Below are 25,581 nucleotides of genomic sequence, written 5' to 3'. Positions count from 1 at the left end.
CTGGTCCCAGGTCTGTTTGGGCTGTCTTGTCATTACCTAGCCTGGTCCCAGGTCTGTTTGGGCTGTCTTGTCAACTCCTATGGTCATTACCTAGCCTGGTCCCAGATCTGTTTGGGCTGTCTTGTCATTACCTAGCCTGGTCCCAGATCTGTTTGGGCTGTCTTGTCATTACCTAGCCTGGTCCCAGATCTGTTTGGGCTGTCTTGTCATTTTGGTTTGGGCTGTCTTGTCATTACCTAGCCTGGTCCCAGGTCTGTTTGGGCTGTCTTGTCATTACCTAGCCTGGTCCCAGATCTGGTCCCAGGTCTGTTTGGGCTGTCTTGTCATTCCTATTGTCCCAGGTCTGACTTGTCAACTCCTATTGTCATTGACTGTTCTAGAATGAAAAAAGCACAAACAGATCTGGGACCAGGCTAAATCCACACACCGGTAGAGCACCTTAACGGGGCCAGGTTCAGTAGCCAGATAGAAATACCATGAATAGAGCAGACATGACTCCTTATTCTACATACATTTCTATCTAAACGTGCCCCAAGAAGAGAGGGGGGTTGAGGGTTATTATGGAGAGAGGGGGGGGTTGAGGGTTATTATGGAGAGAGGGTTATTATGGAGAGAGGGGGGTGAGGGGGTTATTATGGAGAGAGGGGGGGTTGAGGGTTATTATGGAGAGGGGGGGGTTGAGGGTTATTATGGAGAGAGGGGGTTGAGGGTTATTATGGAGAGAGGGGGGGGTTGAGGGTTATTATGGAGAGGGGGGGGGGTGAGGGTTATTATGGAGAGAGGGGGGTTGAGGGTTATGGAGAGGGGGGTTGAGGAGGGTTATTATGGAGAGAGGGAGGGGTGAGGAGGGTTATTATGGAGAGAGAGGGGGTTGAGGGTTATGGAGAGAGGGGGGTTGAGGGTTATTATGGAGAGAGGGGGGGGTTGAGGGGGTTATTATGGAGAGAGGGGGGTGAGGGTTATGGAGAGGGGGGGTTGAGGGTTATTATGGAGAGAGAGGGGGGTTGAGGAGGGTTATTATGGAGAGGGGGGTGAGGGTTATGGAGGGGGGGAGTTGAGGGTTATTATGGAGAGGGGGGTTGTCATGGAGAGGGAGGGGGTTGAGGGTTATTATGGAGAGAGGGGGGTTGAGGGTTATTATGGAGAGAGGGGGGTTGAGGGTTATTATGGAGAGAGGGGGGGGTTGAGGGTTATTATGGAGAGTTGAGGGTTATTATGGAGAGAGGGGGGTTGAGGGTTATTATGGAGAGAGGGGGGTTGAGGGTTATTATGGAGAGAGGGGGGTTGAGGGTTATTATGGAGAGAGGGGGGGGTTGAGGGTTATTATGGAGAGAGGGGGGTTGAGGGGGTTATTATGGAGAGAGAGGGGGGGGTTGAGGGTTATTATGGAGAGAGGGGGGTTGAGGGTTATTATGGAGAGAGGGGGGTTGAGGGTTATTATGGAGAGAGGGGGGGTTGAGGGTTATTATGGAGAGAGGGGGGGGTTGAGGGTTATTATGGAGAGAGGGGGGTTGAGGGTTATTATGGAGAGAGGGGGGTTGAGGGTTATTATGGAGAGAGGGGGGTTGAGGGTTATTATGGAGAGAGGGGGGTTGGGGGTTATTATGGAGAGAGGGGGGGTTGAGGGTTATTATGGAGAGAGGGGGGTTGAGGGTTATTATGGAGAGAGGGGGGTTGAGGGTTATTATGGAGAGAGGGGGTTGAGGGTTATTATGGAGAGAGGGGGGTTGAGGGTTATTATGGAGAGAGGGGGGTTGAGGGTTATTATGGAGAGAGAGGGGGGTTGAGGGTTATTATGGAGAGAGAGGGGGGTTGAGGAGGGTTATGGGGAGAGAGGGGGGGTTGAGGAGGGTTATTATGGAGAGACTGAGGAGGGTTATTATGGAGAGAGGGGGGTTGAGGAAGATAGAAGCTATGGAGGATGAAGTGGAGACTATAGAGGAGATGGAATAGCAGACTGGTTAGAGGAGATGGAATGGCAGACTGGTTAGAGGAGATGGAATAGCAGACTGGTAAGTGGAGACTATAGAGGAGATGGAATAGCAGACTGGTTAGAGGAGATGGAATAGCAGACTGGTTAGAGGAGATGGAATAGCAGACTGGTTAGAGGAGATGGAATAGCAGACTGGTTAGAGGAGATGGAATAGCAGACTGGTTAGAGGAGATGGAATAGCAGACTGGTTAGAGGAGATGCATACCTAGTCAATAGGGCAACTGAAATGTGGGTTGTAAGGCATAATGTCAATGAAGTTCGGATATATACGGCACTGTTGGTATGTGTTGGGGGGGAGAACAGCATATGGTGGACAATGCAGGCAGTATTTAGTTGCGGACGTTAAAGTAGAACCCTCATCCCAGTCCATTCATCTGTCAACACAGCAGCAGCCTTCCTTCTCTCCTTTACTTTCTGTCCAAAAGGCATCAAACATTTCCACTAATAATCACCATCTAGAATTGTGCATGATTCTACATAGCAGCTGCAGAGAAATCATTGACAAAAACGACAACAACAAAAAATCTAGGATTTTGCTGGTAGTTTAAGCTGTCATTTCCCATGTTCCCCTGTTCTGTGGTGCAGCTCTGTTCCTATCTGGACATATACTGCATCACCGCCTCTTCCTCTTTCCTCTGCGGCTGTCCCGCCACCCTTTCTTCCTCGTCCTCTTCCTCACCCCCCTCATCCTGACCCCCGCCGGACATCTGAACTTTGACCCATCCGTCGGTGGCGAGGCCATGTTTCTTCTGGTGTCGTTTGTAGTTGTCCCAGTGTCCCGTGGTGTAGCCACACTGCTGGCACTTATAAGGCTTCTCTCCCGTGTGTCTCAGCATGTGTCTCTTCAGATTCATACTCTGGTTACAGCTGTAGCTACACACTGCGCACTGGAACGGCTTGGCGCCCGAGTGGACTCGTTGGTGACGTTTTAAGTTAGCCAGGTTCCCACAGGCGTAGTCACACAGGTGGCACTTGTACGGCTTCTCGCCCGTGTGCACGCGGTGATGGCGTTTCAGGTTGTCGAAGTGGGCGGAGGCGTAGTCGCACTGAGGGCACTTGTACGGCTTCTCTCCGCTGTGCGTCTTCATGTGTCGCGCCAGGTGGTTGGGGTAGTGGGTGAGGAAGGGACAGGCACTGCAGGTGTAGACCTTGTCCCCACGCTCTCCGGGGCTGTTGGGGCCAGATGACTCCTTGGTCAGCATGTCCAGGGTGCATTTGGCACAGATCTGTGCAGTGGAACCGTCCTCGTCCTCCAGGGGGGTACCACAGAGACGGCAGGTAAAGGGGAAGAGCAGAGGAAGGAGAGAGTCTCTGTGTGTCTCCTCTGACTTCACTCCCACCACAGGTCTGACTCCAGACCCAGTCAAACACCTTCCTAAAGTCCCAGCTCCGACCCTAGCCCCAAGTCCAGGCCCCTCAAGAAGTCTTGGGGGCTGTTGCTCCAGTGGTGGTTGTAACCTTAGTCTGCTGTAGCGTGGCAGGTAGTCTCTGTTGTGGAGGTTTAGATCAGACCTCACCACTTCTGAAATCAGAGCAGAGGTGGGTCAAATTAGTCATCACACACACAGGGTTTAGGTTTAGTGTTATCCACATTGTAGAATAATAGTGAAGACAAACTATGAAATAACACACATGGAATCATGTCGTAACCCCCCCCCCCAAAAAAAAAAATGTTAATCAAAATAAATTGAGATTCTTCAAAGTAGCCACCCTTTGCCTTGATAACAGCTTTGCATTCTCTCAACCAGCTTCATGAGATAGTCACCTGGAATGCATTTTAATTAACAGGTGTGCCTTGTTAAAAGTTAATTTCTTTCCTCATGATTGGCTCAAACGCATTAAGTTGTGTTGTGACAAGGTAGTGTGGGTATACAGAAAATAGCCCTATTTGGTAAAAGACCAAGTCCATATTATGTCAATAACAGCTCAAATAAGCAAAGTGAAACAACAGTCCATCATTACTTTAAGACATGAAGGTCAGTCAATCCGGAACATTGTGCAGTGCAGTCGCAAAAACCATCAAGTCCTATGATGAAACTGGCTCTCAGGAGAACCGCCACAGGAAAGGAAGACCCAGAGTTACCTCTGCTGCAGAGGATAAGTTAGAGTTACCTGTCTCTCATGAGGACCACCACAGGAAAGGAAGACCCAGAGTTACCTCTGCTGCAGAGGATAAGTTAGAGTTACCTGTCTCTCATGAGGACCGCCACAGGAAAGGAAGACCCAGAGTTACCTCTGCTGCAGAGGATAAGCTCATTAGAGTTACCTGGCTCTCATGAGGACCGCCACAGGAAAGGAAGACCCAGAGTTACCTCTGCTGCAGAGGATAAGCTCATTAGAGTTACCTGTCTCTCATGAGGACCGCCACAGGAAAGGAAGACCCAGAGTTACCTCTGCTGCAGAGGATAAGCTCATTAGAGTTAACTGTCTCTCATGAGGACCGCCACAGGAAAGGAAGACCCAGAGTTACCTCTGCTGCAGAGGCTTAGTTAGAGTTACCTGTCTCTCATGAGGACCGCCACAGGAAAGGAAGACCCAGAGTTACCTCTGCTGCAGAGGCTTAGTTAGAGTTACCTGTCTCTCATGAGAACCGCCACAGGAAAGGAAGACCCAGAGTTACCTCTGCTGCAGAGGATAAGCTCATTAGAGTTACCTGTCTCTCATGAGGACCACCACAGGAAAGGAAGACCCAGAGTTACCTCTGCTGCAGAGGATAAGCTCATTAGAGTTACCTGTCTCTCATGAGGACCACTACAGGAAAGACCCAGAGTTACCTCTGCTGCAGAGGATAAGCTCATTAGAGTTACCTGTCTCTCATGAGGACCGCCACAGGAAAGGAAGACCCAGAGTTACCTCTGCTGCAGAGGATAAGTTCATTAGAGTTACCTGTCTCTCATGAGGACAGCCACAGGAAAGGAAGACCCAGAGTTACCTCTGCTGTAGAGGATAAGCTCATTAGAGTTACCTGTCTCTCATGAGGACCGCCACAGGAAAGGAAGACCCAGAGTTACCTCTGCTGCAGAGGATAAGTTCATTAGAGTTACCTGTCTCTCATGAGAACCGCCACAGGAAAGGAAGACCCAGAGTTACCTCTGCTGCAGAGGATAAGCTCATTAGAGTTACCTGGCTCTCATGAGAACCACCACAGGAAAGGAAGACCCAGAGTTACCTCTGCTGTAGAGGATAAGTTCATTAGAGTTACCTGTCTCTCATGAGAACCGCCACAAGAAAGGAAGACCCAGAGTTACCTCTGCTGCAGAGGAGAAGCTCATTAGAGTTACCTGTCTCTCATGAGGACCGCCACAGGAAAGGAAGACCCAGAGTTACCTCTGCTGCAGAGGAGAAGCTCATTAGAGTTACCTGTCTCTCATGAGGACCACCACAGGAAAGGAAGACCCAGAGTTACCTCTGCTGCAGAGGAGAAGCTCATTAGAGTTACCTGTCTCTCATGAGGACCGCCACAGGAAAGGAAGACCCAGAGTTACCTCTGCTGCAGAGGCTTAGTTAGAGTTACCTGTCTCTCATGAGGACCGCCACAGGAAAGGAAGACCCAGAGTTACCTCTGCTGCAGAGGAGAAGCTCATTAGAGTTACCTGTCTCTCATGAGGACCGCCACAGGAAAGGAAGACCCAGAGTTACCTCTGCTGCAGAGGCTTAGTTAGAGTTACCTGGCTCTCATGAGGACCGCCACAGGAAAGGAAGACCCAGAGTTACCTCTGCTGCAGAGGATAAGCTCATTAGAGTTAACTGTCTCTCAGGAGGACCGCCACAGGAAAGGAAGACCCAGAGTTACCTCTGCTGCAGAGGATAAGCTCATTAGAGTTAACTGTCTCTCATGAGGACCGCCACAGGAAAGGAAGACCCAGAGTTACCTCTGCTGCAGAGGCTTAGTTAGAGTTACCTGGCTCTCATGAGGACCGCCACAGGAAAGGAAGACCCAGAGTTACCTCTGCTGCAGAGGCTTAGTTAGAGTTACCTGGCTCTCATGAGGACCGCCACAGGAAAGGAAGACCCAGAGTTACCTCTGCTGCAGAGGATAAGCTCATTAGAGTTAACTGTCTCTCAGGAGGACCGCCACAGGAAAGGAAGACCCAGAGTTACCTCTGCTGCAGAGGATAAGCTCATTAGAGTTAACTGTCTCTCAGGAGGACCGCCACAGGAAAGGAAGACCCAGAGTTACCTCTGCTGCAGAGGATAAGCTCATTAGAGTTAACTGTCTCTCATGAGGACCACCACAGGAAAGGAAGACCCAGAGTTACCTCTGCTGCAGAGGATAAGTTAGTTACCAGCCTCAGAAATCTGCAATTAACTGCACCTCAGACTGGCAGCTTCATAAAATATTACCCACAAAACACCAGTCTCAACGTCAACAGTGAAGAGGTGACTCTGGGATGCTGGCCTTCTAGGTAGAGTTGCAAAGAAAAAGCCATATCTCAGACTGGCCAATAAAAAGAAAAGATTAAGATGGGCAAACGAACACAGACACTGGACAGAGGAACTCTGCCTAGAAGGCCAGCATCCTGGAGTCGCCTCTTCACTGTTGATGTTGAGACTGGTGTTTTGCGGGTAATAGTTAATGAAGCTGCCAGTTGAGGACTTGTGAGGCATCTGTCTCTCAAACTAGACACTAATGTACTTGTCCTCTTGCTCAGTTGTGCACCGGGGCCTCACACTCATCGCTCTATTTTGGTTAGAGCCAGTTTGCGCTGTTCCATGAAGGGAGTCGTACACAGTGTTGTACGAGATCTTCAGTTTCTTGGCAATTTCACGCATGGAATAGACTGACAAGTTTCAGAAGAAAGGTCTTTGTTTCTGGCCATTTTGAGCCTGTAATCGAACCCACAAATGCTGATGCTCAAGATACTCAACTAGTCTAAAGAAGGCCAGTTTTATTGCTTCTTTAAATCAGCACAACAGTTTTCAGCTGTGCTAACATAATTGCAAACATTTTTTTCTAATGATCAATAAGCCTTTTAAAATGATAAACTTGGATTAGCTAACACAACGTGCCATTGGAACACAGGAGTGATGGTTGCTGATAATGGGCCTATGTAGATATTCCATTTTTTTTTTTTTTTAAATCTGCCATTTCCAGCAACAATAGTCGTCTACACTGTATTTCTGATCAATTTGATGTTAATTAAAAAAAAAAGGGCATTTCTAAGTGACCCTAAACTTTTGAACGGTAGTGTAATTGTATGAAAATATACATGAACACATCTTTAAAGTATTCCAAATGGTGAAACTGAAGAACCTAAATCTTTAGTTCATGAGCTGACATAAAAGATCCCAGAAATGTTCCACACACACAAAAAGCCTCAATCAAATGTTGTGCACACATTTGTTTACATCCCTGTTTGTGAGCCTTCGCCAAGATAATCCATCCACCTGACAGGTGTGGCATATGAAGAAGCTGATTAAACAGCATGATCATTACACAGGTGAACCTTGTGCTGGGGACAATAAAAGCCCACTGTAAAATGTGCAGTTTGTCATAATTACCGCAGATGTCTCAAGTTGAGGCAGTGTGCAATTGTCATACTAATTGCAGGAATGCCCGCCAGAGAATTTAATGTTCTTTTCTCTACCATAAGCCGCCTCCGTCGTTTCAGAGAAGTTGGCAGTACGTCCAACCGGCCTCGGAACCGCAGACCACGTGTAACCACGCCAGCCCAGGACCTCCACATCCAGCTTCACATCCTCACACCACGTGTAACCACGCCAGCCCAGGACCTCCACATCCAGCTTCACATCCTCAGACCAGGTGTAACCACGCCAGCCCAAGACCTCCACATCCAGCTTCACATCCTCAGACCAGGTGTAACCACGCCAGTCCAGGACCTCCACATCCAGCTTCACATCCTCAGACCAGGTGTAACCACGCCAGCCCAGGACCTCCACATCCAGCTTCACATCCTCAGACCAGGTGTAACCACGCCAGCCCAAGACCTCCACATCCAGCTTCCCAACCACAGACCAGGTGTAACCACACCAGTCCAGGACCTCCACATCCAGCTTCACATCCTCAGACCAGGTGTAACCACGCCAGTCCAGGACCTCCATATCCAGCTTCACATCCTCAGACCACGTGTAACCACGCCAGCCCAGGACCTCCACATCCAGCTTCACATCCTCAGACCAGGTGTAACCACGCCAGCCCAGGACCTCCACATCCAGCTTCACATCCTCAGACCAGGTGTAACCACGCCAGCCCAGGACCTCCACATCCAGCTTCACATCCTCAGACCAGGTGTAACCACGCCAGCCCAGGACCTCCACATCCAGCTTCACATCCTCAGACCACGTGTAACCACACCAGCCCAGGACCTCCACATCCTCAGACCAGGTGTAACCACGCCAGCCCAGGACCTCCACATCCAGCTTCACATCCTCAGACCAGGTGTAACCACGCCAGCCCAAGACCTCCACATCCAGCTTCACATCCTCAGACCAGGTGTAACCACGCCAGCCCAGGACCTCCACATCCTCAGACCAGGTGTAACCACGCCAGCCCAGGACCTCCACATCCAGCTTCACATCCTCAGACCAGGTGTAACCACGCCAGTCCAGGACCTCCATATCCAGCTTCACATCCTCAGACCAGGTGTAACCACGCCAGCCCAAGACCTCCACATCCAGCTTCACATCCTCAGACCAGGTGTAACCACGCCAGTCCAGGACCTCCATATCCAGCTTCACATCCTCAGACCACGTGTAACCACGCCAGCCCAGGACCTCCACATCCAGCTTCACATCCTCAGACCAGGTGTAACCACGCCAGTCCAGGACCTCCACATCCAGCTTCACATCCTCAGACCAGGTGTAACCACGCCAGCCCAAGACCTCCACATCCAGCTTCACATCCTCAGACCAGGTGTAACCACGCCAGCCCAGGACCTCCACATCCAGCTTCACATCCTCAGACCAGGTGTAACCACGCCAGCCCAGGACCTCCACATCCAGCTTCACATCCTCAGACCAGGTGTAACCACGCCAGCCCAAGACCTCCACATCCAGCTTCACATCCTCAGACCAGGTGTAACCACGCCAGCCCAGGACCTCCACATCCAGCTTCACATCCTCAGACCAGGTGTAACCACGCCAGCCCAGGACCTCCACATCCAGCTTCACATCCTCAGACCAGGTGTAACCACGCCAGTCCAGGACCTCCACATCCAGCTTCACATCCTCAGACCAGGTGTAACCACGCCAGCCCAGGACCTCCACATCCAGCTTCACATCCTCAGACCAGGTGTAACCACGCCAGCCCAAGACCTCCACATCCAGCTTCACATCCTCAGACCAGGTGTAACCACACCAGCCCAGGACCTCCACATCCTCAGACCAGGTGTAACCACGCCAGCCCAGGACCTCCACATCCAGCTTCACATCCTCAGACCAGGTGTAACCACGCCAGCCCAAGACCTCCACATCCAGCTTCACATCCTCAGACCAGGTGTAACCACGCCAGCCCAAGACCTCCACATCCGGCTTCTTCACCTGCGGGATCGTCTGAGACCAGCCACCCGGACAGCTGATGAAACTATGGGTCTGCACAAACTGTCAGAAACCGTCTCAGACAAGCTCAGCTGCGTGCTATTCTTCCTCACCAGGGTCTTGACCTGACTGCAGTTTGGCCTCGTAACTGTCTTCAGTGGGCAAAATGCTCCCCTTCGATGGCCACTGGCACGCTGGAACAGTGTGCTCTCGATGGAGGAATCCTGGTTTTAACTGTACCGGACAGATGGTGTCATGTGGGCGAGCGGTTTGCCGACGTTAGTGAAAAGCCTCATTGTGGGGTTAAGCTACGGACAACGGACACATTTGCATTTTTATCGATGGCCATTTGAATGCACAGAGATGCCGTGACGAAATCCTGAGGCCCGTTGTGGTGCCACTCGTCACCTCAGCATGATAACGCCCCATTAAGCAAAGTTCTGTACACACTTCCTGGAAGCTGAAAATGTCCCAGTTCTTCCATGGCCTGCGTACTCACCAGACATGTCACCCATTGAGCATGTTTGGGATGCTCTGGATCGACGTGTACGGCAGAGTGTTCCAGTTCCTGCCAATATCTGCGCAGAGCCATTGAAGAGGAGTGAGACAACATTCCACAATCAAGAGTCTGATCAACTCTATGTGAAGATGTGTCACTGCATGAGGCCAATGGTGATCACACCAGATATTGACTGGTTCTCTGATCCACAGCCTTACTTTTTATTCTGTATCCCCAGTCATGTGAGATCCATAGATTAGGGCCTAATGAATTAATTTACATTGACTGATTTCCCTCTATGAACTAACTCAGTAAAATCTTTTAAACTGTTGCGTTTTATATTTTTATTATATATTGAAAAATACCTTCAGCTGAAGCACTGGGCTCCTCCTTCCTCTTAAGACCATGCCCACTAGCAGGAGGGCCATTAGCAGGAGGACCAACAGCAGGAGGGCCATTAGCAGGAGGACCAATAGTAGAGGGATCAATAGGAGATGCGCAGGCAGGTCTCACTGCTTCCTGTCCCGCCCCCTGTCCCGGCTGTCCAGCCACATGCATCCTCTGATGCCTCTTCAGGTTGCCTAGGGAACTGCAGGCGAAGGAGCAGCAGTCACACCTGTATGGTTTCTCCCCAGTGTGAATCCTCAGGTGTCTCTGCAGGTTGACCAGCTGGGCCGAGGCGTAGGTACACAGGGGACAGTGGTACGGCTTCTCCCCGTTGTGAGTCTTCATGTGCCTCTTGACGTGATTGGCATAGCGTGAGGAGAACCCACACAACTGGCAGGAGTGGAGCTTGGAGTTGGGACCGTCGTCACCCATTATGGAGTTGTCGTCCGTTACGTCCCCTCCTTCCTCGCTATCGTCCGCTTGTGACCGCGAACCGGAGCGAAAGCCACCGAACGCGCCGCTGAATCCCCCTCCTCCTCCTCCCTTGCAGCAGCGGTGGCAGTAGGGTCCCACCAGATCCAGACCACAGCCCCGGCAGGACAGGTAGGGGGGGAAGGGGGGCTCGAGGTCGGGCTGGGAGGTTGGACCGTCCTCCTGGTCCCTGCAGCTCTCGGTGGCGGTGTGGGGCTCGTCTGCGTCACTCTCCATACTGAGACGGCTGAAGGCACAACTCTCTTCCTCATCCCCCAGAGGATACACAGAGAAGCCGATCTCAGCCGCTACAGAGTCTGAAAGGCAGATAGAAGAGCTGTTATGATGAATCCTCACAGTACAATAAACTATCAGTAGACACGCTACAGACTGGGAACCCATCTACACAACAGGAGAGACACGTTAGACTGGGAACCCATCTACACTACAGGAGGAGAGACACGTTAGACTGGGAACCCATCTACACAACAGGAGGAGAGACACGTTACAGACTGGGAACCCATCTACACTACAGGAGGAGAGACACGCTACAGACTGGGAACCCATCTACACAACAGGAGGAGAGACACGTTAGACTGGGAACCCATCTACACTACAGGAGGAGAGACACGTTAGACTGGGAACCCATCTACACAACAGGAGGAGAGACACGTTAGACTGGGAACCCATCTACACTACAGGAGAGACACGTTACAGACTGGGAACCCATCTACACTACAGGAGGAGAGACACGCTACAGACTGGGAACCCATCTACACTACAGGAGGAGAGACACGTTACAGACTGGGAACCCATCTACACTACAGGAGGAGAGACACGTTAGACTGGGAACCCATCTACACTACAGGAGGAGAGACACGTTACAGACTGGGAACCCATCTACACTACAGGAGGGGAGGTGAACGACGAGTCTCTACAGTAAGGGGCAACATACTTTTTCGCCCTTCATATTTACTTTTTGTGGGGGGAGCCTTTCATTTTTATTACCAAAAAAGACCAAAAAACATTCTACATTAAACATATGTTATATTCTTCAGATCAACAATGGATCTCCCATCTAAAGACAACCATGTGAACACTGTACAGAGACATCCATGTGAACACTGTACAGAGACAACACTGTACAGAGACATCCATGTGAACACTGTACAGAGACATCCATGTGAACACTGTACAGAGACAACACTGTACAGAGACAACCATGTGAACACTGTACAGAGACAACACTGTACAGAGACATCCATGTGAACACTGTACAGAGACATCCATGTGAACACTGTACAGAGACAACACTGTACAGAGACATCCATGTGAACACTGTACAGAGACATCCATGTGAACACTGTACAGAATGCATTCCGTAGGCCAACAATAACAAGCAATCCTCTTTCTCCTATTAGGGATGGAACCAATGATGAATATAAACCCTGGATTGATGATGCTATGTTTTGGCCATTGAGAGGCTTTGAATCCACCGGTCGGCCATGTTGGCACTCCCCTGCATCAGAATTAATGGACTTCTACAGCGTTTCAATTAAAAATGACAAAACATTTAAAAAAGTATAACAATTGTAGTGGGGACAGTAGCATTAGTAATCTATAACTCATGTTTATGTCTGTAATAGAATAACATGTGTCAAAAACAAAATGTAGACATTAAATGCATTGCTATATCTTCCTAAATCTTTTTTTACAGTGGTGAGGGAGAGCCAAGATGGAGGCACAGTGGCTTCAACACAATGGTGAGGGAGAGCCAAGATGGAGGCACAGTGGCTTCAACACAATGGTGAGGGAGAGCCAAGATGGAGACACAGTGGCTTCAACACAATGGTGAGGGAGAGCCAAGATGGAGGCACAGTGGCTTCAACACAATGGTGAGGGAGAGCCAAGATGGAGACACAGTGGCTTCAACACAATGGTGAGGGAGAGCCAAGATGGAGACACAGTGGCTTCAACACAATGGTGAGGGAGAGCCAAGATGGAGACACAGTGGCTTCAACACAATGGTGAGGGAGAGCCAAGATGGAGACACAGTGGCTTCAACACAATGGTGAGGGAGAGCCAAGATGGAGACACAGTGGCTTCAACACAATGGTGAGGGAGAGCCAAAACGGAGGCACAGTGGCTTCAACACAATGGTGAGGGAGAGCCAAGATGGAGGCACAGTGGCTTCAACACAATGGTGAGGGAGAGCCAAGATGGAGGCACAGTGGCTTCAACACAATGGTGAGGGAGAGCCAAGATGGAGGCACAGTGGCTTCAACACAATGGTGAGGGAGAGCCAAGATGGAGACACAGTGGCTTCAACACAATGGTGAGGGAGAGCCAAGATTATTTACCTTTATTTATTTAACTAGGCAAGTCAGTTAACAACAAATTGTTATTTTCAAATGACAGCCTAGGAACGGCTTGCCTTGTTCAGGGGCAGAACAACAGATTTTTACCTTGTCAGCTCGGGGATTCGAACTTGGGGTGATTTGTTTCGGTTACTAGTCCAACGCTCTAACCACTAGGCTACCTGCCGCACCACAAGATGGAGGCAAGGTAGCTTCGAAACAGTGCCCCATATCAGGCATCTAGTGCATGTATAAATCATTGGATGTGACAAATGGATCATTTCCCAATGCATCAACAAGCATCGGGTCTGGGTGTCACGGTGCGTCCCTGTCAGATGGTTAAACACGCCACCTGTACTACCCTTTACTGTACCCCATCGGGTCTGGGTGTCACGGTGCGTCCCTGTCAGATGATTAAACACGCCACCTGTACTACCCTTTACTGTACCCCATCGGGTCTGGGTGTCACGGTGCGTCCCTGTCAGATGGTTAAACACGCCACCTGTACTACCCTTTACTGTACCCCATCGGGTCTGGGTGTCACGGTGCGTCCCTGTCAGATGGTTAAACACGCCACCTGTACTACCCTTTACTGTACCCCATCGGGTCTGGGTGTCACGGTGTGTCCCTGTCAGATGGTTAAACACGCCACCTGTACTACCCTTTACTGTACCCCATCGGGTCTGGGTGTCACGGTGCGTCCCTGTCAGATGGTTAAACACGCCACCTGTACTACCCTTTACTGTACCCCATCGGGTCTGGGTGTCACGGTGCGTCCCTGTCAGATGGTTAAACACGCCACCTGTACTACCCTTTACTGTACCCCACCTCGCAAAGTTTGCATGTCCTTCTCATTTAACTTCTCAATATATTGCCATACAGGACTTCACTGCTGTCGCTAGCCTTTCTCTGCCATTTTCCCAACTCCAAAATAATTATTTCCTTGACTCCTTGTACGTCAACTCCCATTGGTGAGTGTCAAGATTCGACTCCTTTTGACGATTCAGTATTTTTGAAACGGAAGAGACTGATTAGTTGCAGTAATTCCGAGAACACAAACAATCACATCTTTCATAGCGAGCTAGCGAGGGACGGAGAGAGAGAGAGAGAGAGAGGCGAGGGGCACAGTATAGGCAGGCCTTTAAAACTTTTTTTGTAGCAGGTTAGGAAAGCATTTTAGCTAACCTTAACCCTTTTCCTAACCTAAGTCTCCTACCTTCCACATAAATTCTCCTAACCTGCTACGAAAAAGGTAACTTACGGTGGCAGCTGTACTACGTCTGGCCAGAACTGTGGTAGAACCAGGGCACCAAAACAGTAGAGCAGTTGAGCCTCGTGCTTCAACGCTCTTTGTTGTGGAAATTGACCCACTAAGCAGTTAACTTTCTGCATTGACCAAAAAAAAAACATGTTTGTCTTTTTGGTTAGGGATTTTTTTTTTCTTAACGTTTAAGGATCCCAATTTCGTTTAAACATTTACATCCCTATCTCCTATCAAGAGTGAAATATCCAAACCTCCGAACCCAATAACCCATAGCAGATGTGCTGACAATACTTAGACAGTGTTAGACAGGTCAGACTAAACAGACAAGAATGGATCCCAACTGGCACCCTATTCCCTTTATAGTGCACTACTTTAGACCAGAGTAGTGCACTACTTTTGATTAGGGCCCATAGGGCTCCGGTTAAAGTAGTGCACTATATAGGGGGAAAGGATGCCATTTGGGACGGAGGTAAATCTGACAGACCTGCATTTGATTAAACCCTCAACAGAACAATTTAAAAGCCCTAATGTGAAACAGTGTCTTTCGAATCCTGGCAAAGACTGCTTGCCCTAGACGCCAAAGAACATTTTAGTGTTCACAAGAAGGTATCTGGCTTTATCTCCGAGGTCAGACTAGAATACATTCAGAAGGTATCTGGCTCCATCTCCGAGGTCAGACTAGAATACATTCAGAAGGTATCTGGCTCCATCTCTGAGGTCAGACTAGAATACATTCAGCAGGTATCTGGCTCCATCTCTGAGGTCAGACTAGAATACATTCAGAAGGTATCTGGCTCCATCTCCGAGGTCAGACTAGAATACATTCAGCAGGTATCTGGCTCCATCTCCGAGGTCAGACTAGAATACATTCAGAAGGTATCTGGCTCCATCTCCGAGGTCAGACTAGAATACATTCAGCAGGCAATCTGGCTCCATCTTCGAGGTCAGACTAGAATACATTCAGAAGGTATCTGGCTCCATCTCCGAGGTCAGACTAGAATACATTCAGCAGGTATCTGGCTCCATCTCCGAGGTCAGACTAGAATACATTCAGCAGGTATCTGGCTCCATCTCCGAGGTCAGACTAGAATACATTCAGCAGGTATCTGGCTCCATCTCCGAGGTCAGACTAGAATACATTCAGAAGGTATCTGGCTCCATCTCCGAGGTCAGACTAGAATACATTCAGCAGGTATCTGGCTCCATCTCCGAGGTCAGACTAGAATACATTCAGAAGGTATCTGGCTCCATGTCAGACTAGAATACATTCAGAAGGTATCTGGCTCCATCTCCGAGGTCAGACTAGAATACATTCAGCAGGTATCTGGCTCCATCTCTGAGGTCAGACTAGAATACATTCAGCAGGTATCTGGCTCCATCTCCGAGGTCAGACTAGAATACATTCAGAAGGTATCTGGCTCCATCTCCGAGGTCAGACTAGAATACATTCAGTTGGAATCAAACCAATTCAAAAAGGCAAATACAATCTCTGTTCTAGCAAATAATAATTCATAGCTCTACGTAGATAGTGTTTCATACTCACAGTGCTGGCAGCTTGTATTACCGCTATGCTGTTTGCAGTATTGATCCAAATAATAAGGGGTGAAATATAAGATGCCTCTGTTGCAGTAGGCCTCCCCCCAAAACGAGGAGAAAGAACAGACAGTTTGGCTCGGCCTCTGTTCTCTCCCTCTCTAAATCCTTCGCTCTCCGTCTCCCTTTATCTCGGACTGTGAAGAAGCAGCCTTCTCTGACCTAGTCGTGGCTAGGCCTCTTTAGTGTTTTTCTTCTCCCTCAGTCTCTCTCCTTCTTTCTGGCCTTATCTCTCTCTCTCTCTCTGAACTAAACCCAGCAGCAGTGAGGAATGGGAGATAAACCTCCTTCTCCTAGCCAGGCAGAGAGGGACTGTGAGCAAGGTGGGAGTCTGATACAGCCTTTTATTGAGCTCGTCTGTCCCTGCTCTGCTAGAAACTCTGCCTGCTGGATGATTACCAAGCCTAATGATGATGACTATAATGGCAGTGGCTGATGGTAATGATGATGATGATGATGATGACGATGACAGCGGGGGAGCAGGAGGCAGACAGGACATGATGATGATGATGATGATGATGATGATGAATAAATGGTTTCCAGGGTAATGGAGTCCTTGATGATAATGGTGTCCTTGATGATAATGGTGTCCTTGATGATAATGGCACTGCGTCTTTTTATCACCCTTATATAATAATGGCGGCTGCTTGCCACTGCTCTTTTTTTATATTTTCCTTTGCCATTTTTCAGATTGTTCTTTCTGACAAAGAGGCCACAGAGGGAGAGAGAGGGAAAGGGAGGGAGAAGGAGAGGGAGAGGGAAAGGGAGGGAGAAGGAGAGAGAGGGAGAGGGAGGGAGAGGGAGGGAGAAGGAGAGGGAAAGGGAGGGAGAAGGAGAGAGAGATGGAGGGAGAAGGAGAGAGAGATGGAGAGAGGGAGAGAGGGAAAGGGAGGGAGAAGGAGAGAGAGGGAGAGAGGGAAAGGGTGGGAGAAGGAGAGAGAGAGGGAGAGGGGAGAGGGGGGGAGAAGGAGAGAGAGAAAGAGGGAGGGAGAAGAAGGAGAGAGAGGGAGAGAGAGAGAGGGGGAGAGGGAGGGAGAAGAAGGGGAGGGAGATGAAGGGGAGAGAGAGGGAAAGGGAGGGAGAAGGAGAGAGAGGGAGGGAGAAGAAGGAGAGAGAGGGAGAAGAAGGAGAGAGAGAGAGGGAGAAGAAGGAGAGAGAGGGAGGGAGAAGGAGAGAGAGAGGAGAGAGAGAGGGGGAGGGAGGGAGAAGAAGGGGAGTGAGGGAGGGAGAGGGAGGGAGAAGGGGGAGAGGAGAAGGGGAGGGATAAGAAGGGGAGGGAGGGAGAAGAAGGGGAGTGAGGGAGGGAGAAGAAGGGGAGTGAGGGAGGGAGAAGAAGGGGAGGGAGAGAGGGAGGGAGAAGGGGGAGAGAAGAGGGGGAGGGAGAAGGGAGGGAGAAGGGGAGGGAGAAGAAGGGGAGGGGGAGGGAGGGAGGGAGGGGGAGAAGAAGGGGAGGGAGGGGGAGAAGAAGGGGAGAGGGAGGGAGGGAGGGAGGGAGGGAGGGAGGGAGGGAGGGAGGGAGGGAGGGAGGGAGGGAGAAATGTCCCTGAGCAGCACCCAACCAGCAGTGGGTTTATTTCTCTCTCTCTGTCTGTCATACTAAAGGAGCTGTCACCAACACAGAGAGACAGCTCAATGTGTAGTCAAATGCTTTTATGCAAATATTGTTCATGGCACATTGCTTTAGTAAACCTAATCAAGGATTCTCAAAGAATTTTCAGACAGATATTTACTGCTGGTTATGAACTTTGTGTAAAAAACAATTTCACAAAATAGCCACGGACCTAATACTCATAGAAAAAGCAGAAATATAAAAATGAATGATAAAATGTAGGCAAGCGTTTAGTTTTCCAACAGACAGTGATTTTTCTTTGTCTCTATTTTTTAAGTGATAAACACCACTGACTACACTGTTACCTCATGAACTACTTACACCACTGACTACACTGTTACCTCGTGAACTACTTACACCACTGACTACACTGTTACCTCATGAACTACTTACACCACTGACTACACTGTTACCTCATGAACTACTTACACCACTGACTACACTGTTACCTCGTGAACTACTTACACCACTGACTACACTGTTACCTCGTGAACTACTTACACCACTGACTACACTGTTACCTCGTGAACTACTTACACCACTGACTACACTGTTACCTCGTGAACTACTTACACCACTGACTACACTGTTACCTCATGAACTACTTACACCACTGACTACACTGTTACCTCATGAACTACTTACACCACTGACTACACTGTTACCTCGTGAACTACTTACACCACTGACTACACTGTTACCTCGTGAACTACTTACACCACTGACTACACTGTTACCTTGTGAACTACTTACACCACTGACTACACTGTTACCTCGTGAACTACTTACACCACTGACTACACTGTTACCTCGTGAACTACTTACACCACTGACTACAGCGTTACCTCGTGAACTACTTACAGCGTTACCTCGTGAACTACTTACACCACTGACTACACTGTTACCTCGTGAACTACTTACACCACTGACTACACCGTTACCTCATGAACTACTTACACCACTGACTACACTGTTACCTCGTGAACTACTTACACCACTGACTGCACTGTTACCTCGTGAACTACTTACACCACTGACTACACAGTTACCTCGTGAACTACTTACACCACTGACTACACTGTTACCTCGTGAACTACTTACACCACTGACTACACTGTTACCTCGTGAACTACTTACACCACTGACTACACTGTTACCTCATGAACTACTTACAGCGTTACCTCGTGAACTACTTACACCACTGACTACACTGTTACCTCGTGAACTACTTACACCACTGACTACACTGTTACCTCAAACTACTTACACCACTGACTACACTGTTACCTCGTGAACTACTTAAACCACTGACTACACTGTTACCTCGTGAACTACTTACACCACTGACTACACTGTTACCTCGTGAACTACTTACACCACTGACTACACAGTTACCTCGTGAACTACTTACAGCGTTACCTCGTGAACTACTTACAGCGTTACCTCGTGAACTACTTACAGCGTTACCTCGTGAACTACTTACAGCGTTACCTCGAACTACTTACAGCGTTACCTCGTGAACTACTTACAGCGTTACCTCGTGAACTACTTACAGCGTTACCTCGTGAACTACTTACAGCGTTACCTCGTGAACTACTTACAGCGTTACCTCGTGAACTACTTACAGCGTTACCTCGTGAACTACTTACAGCGTTACCTCGTGAACTACTTACAGCGTTACCTCGTGAACTACTTACAGCGTTACCTCGTGAACTACATACAGCGTTACCTCGTGAACTACATACAGCGTTACCTCGTGAACTACTTACAGCGTTACCTCGTGAACCACCTCGTGAATTACGCTTCTCAGGTTTCAGCACTAGATTTAAATTTGTGAAAGGGGCATATTCATAATGGTAAAACTAAATTGGCCCCCACAGGCACAACCAGTGTTAAATTATATGCATAGTCAAGCATTTTTTTGTGACAAAATATCTTGTATAAAACGGGAACGTTTTTTTTAATCCAAAAATTAAAAGAGCGCCCCCTATATCGAAGAAGTTAAACAACCTCTATGTCAGGCAGTGTCAGAGGAAGGCCCCCCAAAAAATCCAAGACTCCGGCCACCCAAGCCATAGACTTTCCTACCAACCGGCAAACTGTACCAGAGCATTGGCTTTTGAACCAACAGGCTTCGAAACAGCTTCTACCCAGAAGCCATAAAACTACTAAATAGTGAATTAATGGTTACCCAGACTATCTGCACTGACTTATACTCACTCACCAGACTATATACGGTGCATTCGGAAAGTATTCAGACCCCTTAACTTTTTACACATTTTGTTACGTTACAAATTTATTCTAAAATGATTCATTTGTTTTCCCCCCCCTCATTAATCTACACACAATACCCCATAAAGAAAAAGAAAAAAAATGTTAATTTTTTGAACACGTGTTAAAATAAAACTGAAATATCACATTTACATAAGTATTCAGACCCTTTACTCAGTACTTTGTTGACGCACCTTTGGTAGCGATTACAACCTCGAGTCTTATTCGGTATGACGTAACAAGCTTGGCAAACCTGTATTTAGGAAGTTTCTCCCATTCTTCTCTGCAGATCCTCTAAAGCTCTATCAGGTTGGATGGGAAGCGTCGCTGCACAGCTATTTTCAGGTTTCTCCAGAGAGTGTTCGATCGGACTCAAGTCCGGGCTCTGGTTGGGCCACTCAAGGACATTCAGAGACTTGTCCTGAAGTCACTCCTGTGTTGTCTTGGCTGTGTGCTTAGGGTCGTTGTCCTGTTGGAAGGTGAACCTTCGCCCCAGTCTTGAGGTCCTGAGCAGATTTTCATCAAGGATCTCTCTGTACTTTGCTCCGTTCATCTTTTCCTCGATCCTGACTAGTCTCCCTGTCCCTGCCGCTGAAAAACACGCCCACAGCAAAATGCTGCCACCACCATGCTTCACCGTAGGATTGGTGCCAGGTTTCCTCCAGACGTGACACTTGGCATTGTGAAAAATAGTTCAATCTTGTTTCTTTTAGTGGGCTGTTGTGTGCCTTTTACTGAGGAGTGGCATCCATCTGACCACTCTACCATAAAGGCCTGATTGGTAGAGTTCTGCAGAGATGGTTGTCCTTCTGGAAATTTCTCCCATCTCCACAGAGTAACTCTAGAGCTCTGTCAGGGTGACCATCATGGTTCTTGGTCACCTCCCTGACCAAGGCCCTTCTCCAATTGCTCAGTTTGGCCATGCAACCAGCTCTAGGAAGAGTCTTTGGTGGTGCCAAACTTCATCCATTTAAGAATGATGGAGGCCACTGTGTTCTTGGGGACCTTCAATGCTGCAGAATTGTTTTGCTGCCCTTCTCCAGATCTGTGCCTCGACACAATCCTGTCTCGGATCTCTACGGACAATTCCTTCAACCTCATGGCTTGGTTTTTGCTATGACATGCACTGTCAACTGTGGGACCTTTTATAGACAGGTGTGTGCTTTTCCAAATCATGTCCAGTCAATTGAATTTAACACAGGTGGACACCAATCAAGTTGTAGAAACATCTCAAGGATGATCAATGGAAACAGGATGAACCTGAGATAAAAGCAAAGGGTCTGAATACTTTGTTTTTTATTTGTAATAAATTTGTAAACATTTCAAAAATGTTATCGCTTTGTCATTATGGTGTATTGTGATGTCATTATTTTAATTGTATCTTTATTCAACTAGGCAAGTCAGTTAAGAACAAATTCTTATTTTCAATGACGGCCTACCGAGGAACAGTGGGTTAACTGCCTTGTTCAGGGGCAGAACAACAGATTTTTTTCCTTGTCAGCACGGAGATTCGATCTCGATCCTTTCGGTTACTAGTCCAAAGCTCTAACCACTAGGATACCTGCCGCCCCATAATGGGGTATTGTGATGTCATTATGGGGTATTGTGATGTCATTATGGGGTAGTGTGATGTCATTATGGGGTAGTGTGATGTCATTGTAGTGTGATGTCATTATGGGGTAGTGTGATGTCATTATGGGGTATTGTGATGTCATTATGGGGTATTGTGATGTCATTATGGGGTATTGTGAAGGTAAACATCTCCCATCTTAGAATAAGGCTGTAACGTAACAAGTCAAGGGGTCTGAAAATTTTCCGACTGCACAAACATCATTTACTGTTCTTTATTTGAATAATTCCTAGTCACTTTACCCTGTCTTCCATGTACATATCTACCTCAAATACCTTGTGCCTCTGCACATTGATCTGGTACTTCCTGTATATAGCTCCACATTGATCTGGTACTTCATGTATATAGCTCCACATTAATCTGGTACTCCCTGTATATAGCTCCACATTGATCTGGTACTCCCTGTATATAGCTCCACATTGATCTGGTACTCCCTGTATATAGCTCCACATTGATCTGGTACTTCCTGTATATAGCTCCACATTGATCTGGTACTCCCTGTATATAGCTCCACATTGATCTGGTACTTCCTGTATATAGCTCCACATTGATCTGGTACGGGTACTCCCTGTATATAGCTCCACATTGATCTGGTACTGGTACTCCCTGTATATAGCTCCACATTGATCTGGTACTGGTACTCCCTGTATATAGCTCCACATTGATCTGGTACTCCCTGTATATAGCTCCACATTGATCTGGTACTATTTATTATTGTATACACACAAACTCACTTCATTGACAACAGCTCTGCTAAGCGCAAGAAGTATGAATGTCCTGACTTTTACGGAGGCCGTATCAGTCAAATGCTGTACGGTCACCACAGATTCCACAATGACCATAAAATAGATGATGATTTACGCTTTGTGCACAACGTTTGCGTAAAAATGTATGCGGTCCGGCAGAAGCCAATTAAATTCATTGGGAGGGAATCCGCACTGCTGCAAATCACCAGCCGGACTAGTGTGCAGTGTCGCATGCTTTAGATTTATTTAACTTGTGTGTTGTTTTGTCTACCAGTAGTAAACCACCTTAGACGTTACTCATGTGTAACGCGATTCATTTTGTTGTTATGCGGCGCGTGGATTGTGAAGACAAAGTCAAATGTACCGTAGGGCAATAACCACATGGTGTTATGCTTGATCTGGTAATGTGGTGCGGGAGGCGCCGTACAGTGTGTGTGATGCAATTGCCGAGCCTTCAGATGCTTGTTGCCAAATCAACGCTCCATAACGGAGAGTCCGTGCGCCCCGCATAGCTCCCACATCAACATGATTGTTTTGACGATAGGTGGGACCGGTACATCCTATTCAAACACATTTCCTTAACAACAAACATGGGAGAACTTTGACTAAAGGCCTCATCTGAACAAGTTAACATAAATAAACAGATTTCTATATATCGTGTAGGTTTTTTTTGTTGAGTTTGAACTCCTGGAAAGATATCGGGGAGGTAAATATGGATTAATGCGGTGGAGGTCAAAGGAACATCGACCGTGGATTCGTGCACATTCAGGAAATCTGCTGTGGATATCCGTCATGATTGATGTAAAAAAAAATAGAAAAAGGCCCACAATGGGGTTACTAAAGTCCGATTTTGATATATTTGTCTGTTTTTGCTGCATAACATTTAGAAGGTGACCCTTTTCGGGATTTAGAAGAAGTGACTGCTAACTCCCATTTGTATCAGCTGTTAGCATAGCTAGCATACATAAATCGGTGGTGGTGGTAGTAAAGTTGTTTTTAACTGTAATGCAGTTGATTGATGACATGAAATTGTATTGAGGTTGACATCTATACAAGCATTATACTCCGATTTTTAATCTCAATATAGTGGGAAATACAAATGTAGGCTAATTTTGCTGGAGGGGGGCAATGAAGAGATTCGGATATGTCCCTCATGGCATCTCCCATGTTTGTGGTTGACCTCTTTACAGCATCTATGGAAACGTAAGCTTGCCACAAGCTCGCAAAACCACACAAAAAAACATGTATATATAAATAATCAAAAGGTTGAAATGGAGATGCATGTGGGAAATCGCCGTTTCACTTGATGCCATCTTGGCTGAGCTCCAATGTCAAAGCACACGGGAATTGGAGTCCAACATCTCAGAAGTACTAAGGTATTCTTTCGTTGAGCCAGTTGCTAGTCATGAGCTGGCTGGCTATGGAGATTAGCCTTGATTGGTGCGTTTTAGAAGGAACTCCCCGAAGCACGTTACTGTAGAAGCTGTATGGACACTGCAGATGCTGGATGGACCCTACAATCTCTCTCACACACACCCCTCCATAATAGCCTACAGCTGCTAGCTCTGTGCCTCTCTCAAATCAAATGTTATTTATCACATGCACCAAATATAACTAGCTATATACAGGGAGTACCAGTACCAGATCAATGTGGAGCTATATACAGGGAGTACCAGTACCAGATCAATGTGGAGCTATATACAGGGTGTACCAGATCAATATGGAGCTATATACAGGGAGTACCAGTACCAGATCAATGTGAAGCTATATACAGGGAGTACCAGTACCAGATCAATGTGGAGCTATATACAGGGAGTACCAGTACCAGATCAATGTGGAGCTATATACAGGGTGTACCAGATCAATATGGAGCTATATACAGGGAGTACCAGTACCAGATCAATGTGAAGCTATATACAGGGAGTACCAGTACCAGATCAATGTGGAGCTATATACAGGGTGTACCAGATCAATATGGAGCTATATACAGGGAGTACCAGTACCAGATCAATGTGAAGCTATATACAGGGAGTACCAGTACCAGATCAATGTGGAGCTATATACAGGGAGTACCAGTACCAGATCAATGTGGAGCTATATACAGGGTGTACCAGATCAATATGGAGCTATATACAGGGAGTACCAGTACCAGATCAATGTGAAGCTATATACAGGGAGTACCAGTACCAGATCAATGTGGAGCTATATACAGGGAGTACCAGATCAATGTGGAGCTATATACAGGGAGTACCAGATCAATATGGAGCTATATACAGGGAGTACCAGTACCAGATCAATGTGGAGCTATATACAGGGAGTACCAGATCAATGTGGAGCTATATACAGGGTGTACCAGATCAATATGGAGCTATATACAGGGAGTACCAGTACCAGATCAATGTGGAGCTATATACAGGGAGTACCCGTACCAGATCAATGTGGAGCTATATACAGGAAGTACCAGATCAATGTGGAGCTATATACAGGAAGTACCAGATCAATGTGGAGCTATATACAGGGAGTACCAGATCAATGTGGAGCTATATACAGGAAGTACCAGATCAATGTGGAGCTATATACAGGGAGTACCAGATCAATGTGGAGCTATATACAGGGAGTACCAGATCAATGTGGAGCTATATACAGGGAGTACCAGATCAATGTGGAGCTATATACAGGGAGCACCAGATCAATGTGGAGCTATATACAGGAAGTACCAGATCAATGTGGAGCTATATACAGGAGTACCAGATCAATGTGGAGCTATATACAGGAAGTACCAGATCAATTCCAGGGAAATCAGGCCATTAACGAGGGCTGTTATGAAGTTTGGTATTTGCACTGTTTTGGAACGGATTACCGTGAAAAATGGTCGCGGGGAATTTGACTGCGGTCATGACTTGTGACTGCCGTTGTGGCGGTAATACAGTCACCACAACAGCCCTTAGCCTGGAGGTAGCAAACAGCCCCATCATACCTGACATGATAAAATAACAAAGGAGCTGTCTAAAGCCCAACAAGGCACGTGTCTAAAACCCCAACAAGGCACCAGTCTAAAACCCAACAAGGCACCAGTCTAAAACCCAACAAGGCACCAGTCTAAAACCCAACGAGGAAACAGTCTAAGGCACCAGTCTAAAATCCAACAAGGCACCAGTCTAAAATCCAACAAGGCACCAGTCTAAAATCCAACAAGGCACCAGTCTAAAGCCCAACAAGGCACTAGTCTAAAGCCCAACAAGGCACGTGTCTAAAACCCCAAAA

At 47.7% G+C, this 25,581-nt stretch overlaps 1 protein-coding gene across 1 annotated transcript in view; it reads right to left on the bottom strand.

The window, feature by feature from the left end:
• Positions 1–1,896: 1,896 nt before the first annotated feature.
• Positions 1,897–25,581, bottom strand: part of LOC135506240 (zinc finger protein 513-like) — a 32,027-nt gene continuing 8,342 nt past the window's right edge. The window contains exons 4-5 of the mRNA XM_064925760.1: positions 10,355–11,164; positions 1,897–3,515 (exon numbers count right to left, since the gene is read on the bottom strand). Coding sequence (XP_064781832.1) covers positions 2,587–3,515; positions 10,355–11,164 — 1,739 coding nt within the window. The 3' untranslated portion in view covers positions 1,897–2,586. The remainder of the gene's footprint in view (positions 3,516–10,354; positions 11,165–25,581) is intronic.

Source organism: Oncorhynchus masou, chromosome 19, assembly GCF_036934945.1.
Source record: "Oncorhynchus masou masou isolate Uvic2021 chromosome 19, UVic_Omas_1.1, whole genome shotgun sequence".
Taxonomy (NCBI): Eukaryota; Metazoa; Chordata; class Actinopteri; order Salmoniformes; family Salmonidae; genus Oncorhynchus; species Oncorhynchus masou.
Note: the sequence above shows the minus strand (reverse complement) of the source record. Positions and strands in the feature narration are given on the sequence as shown.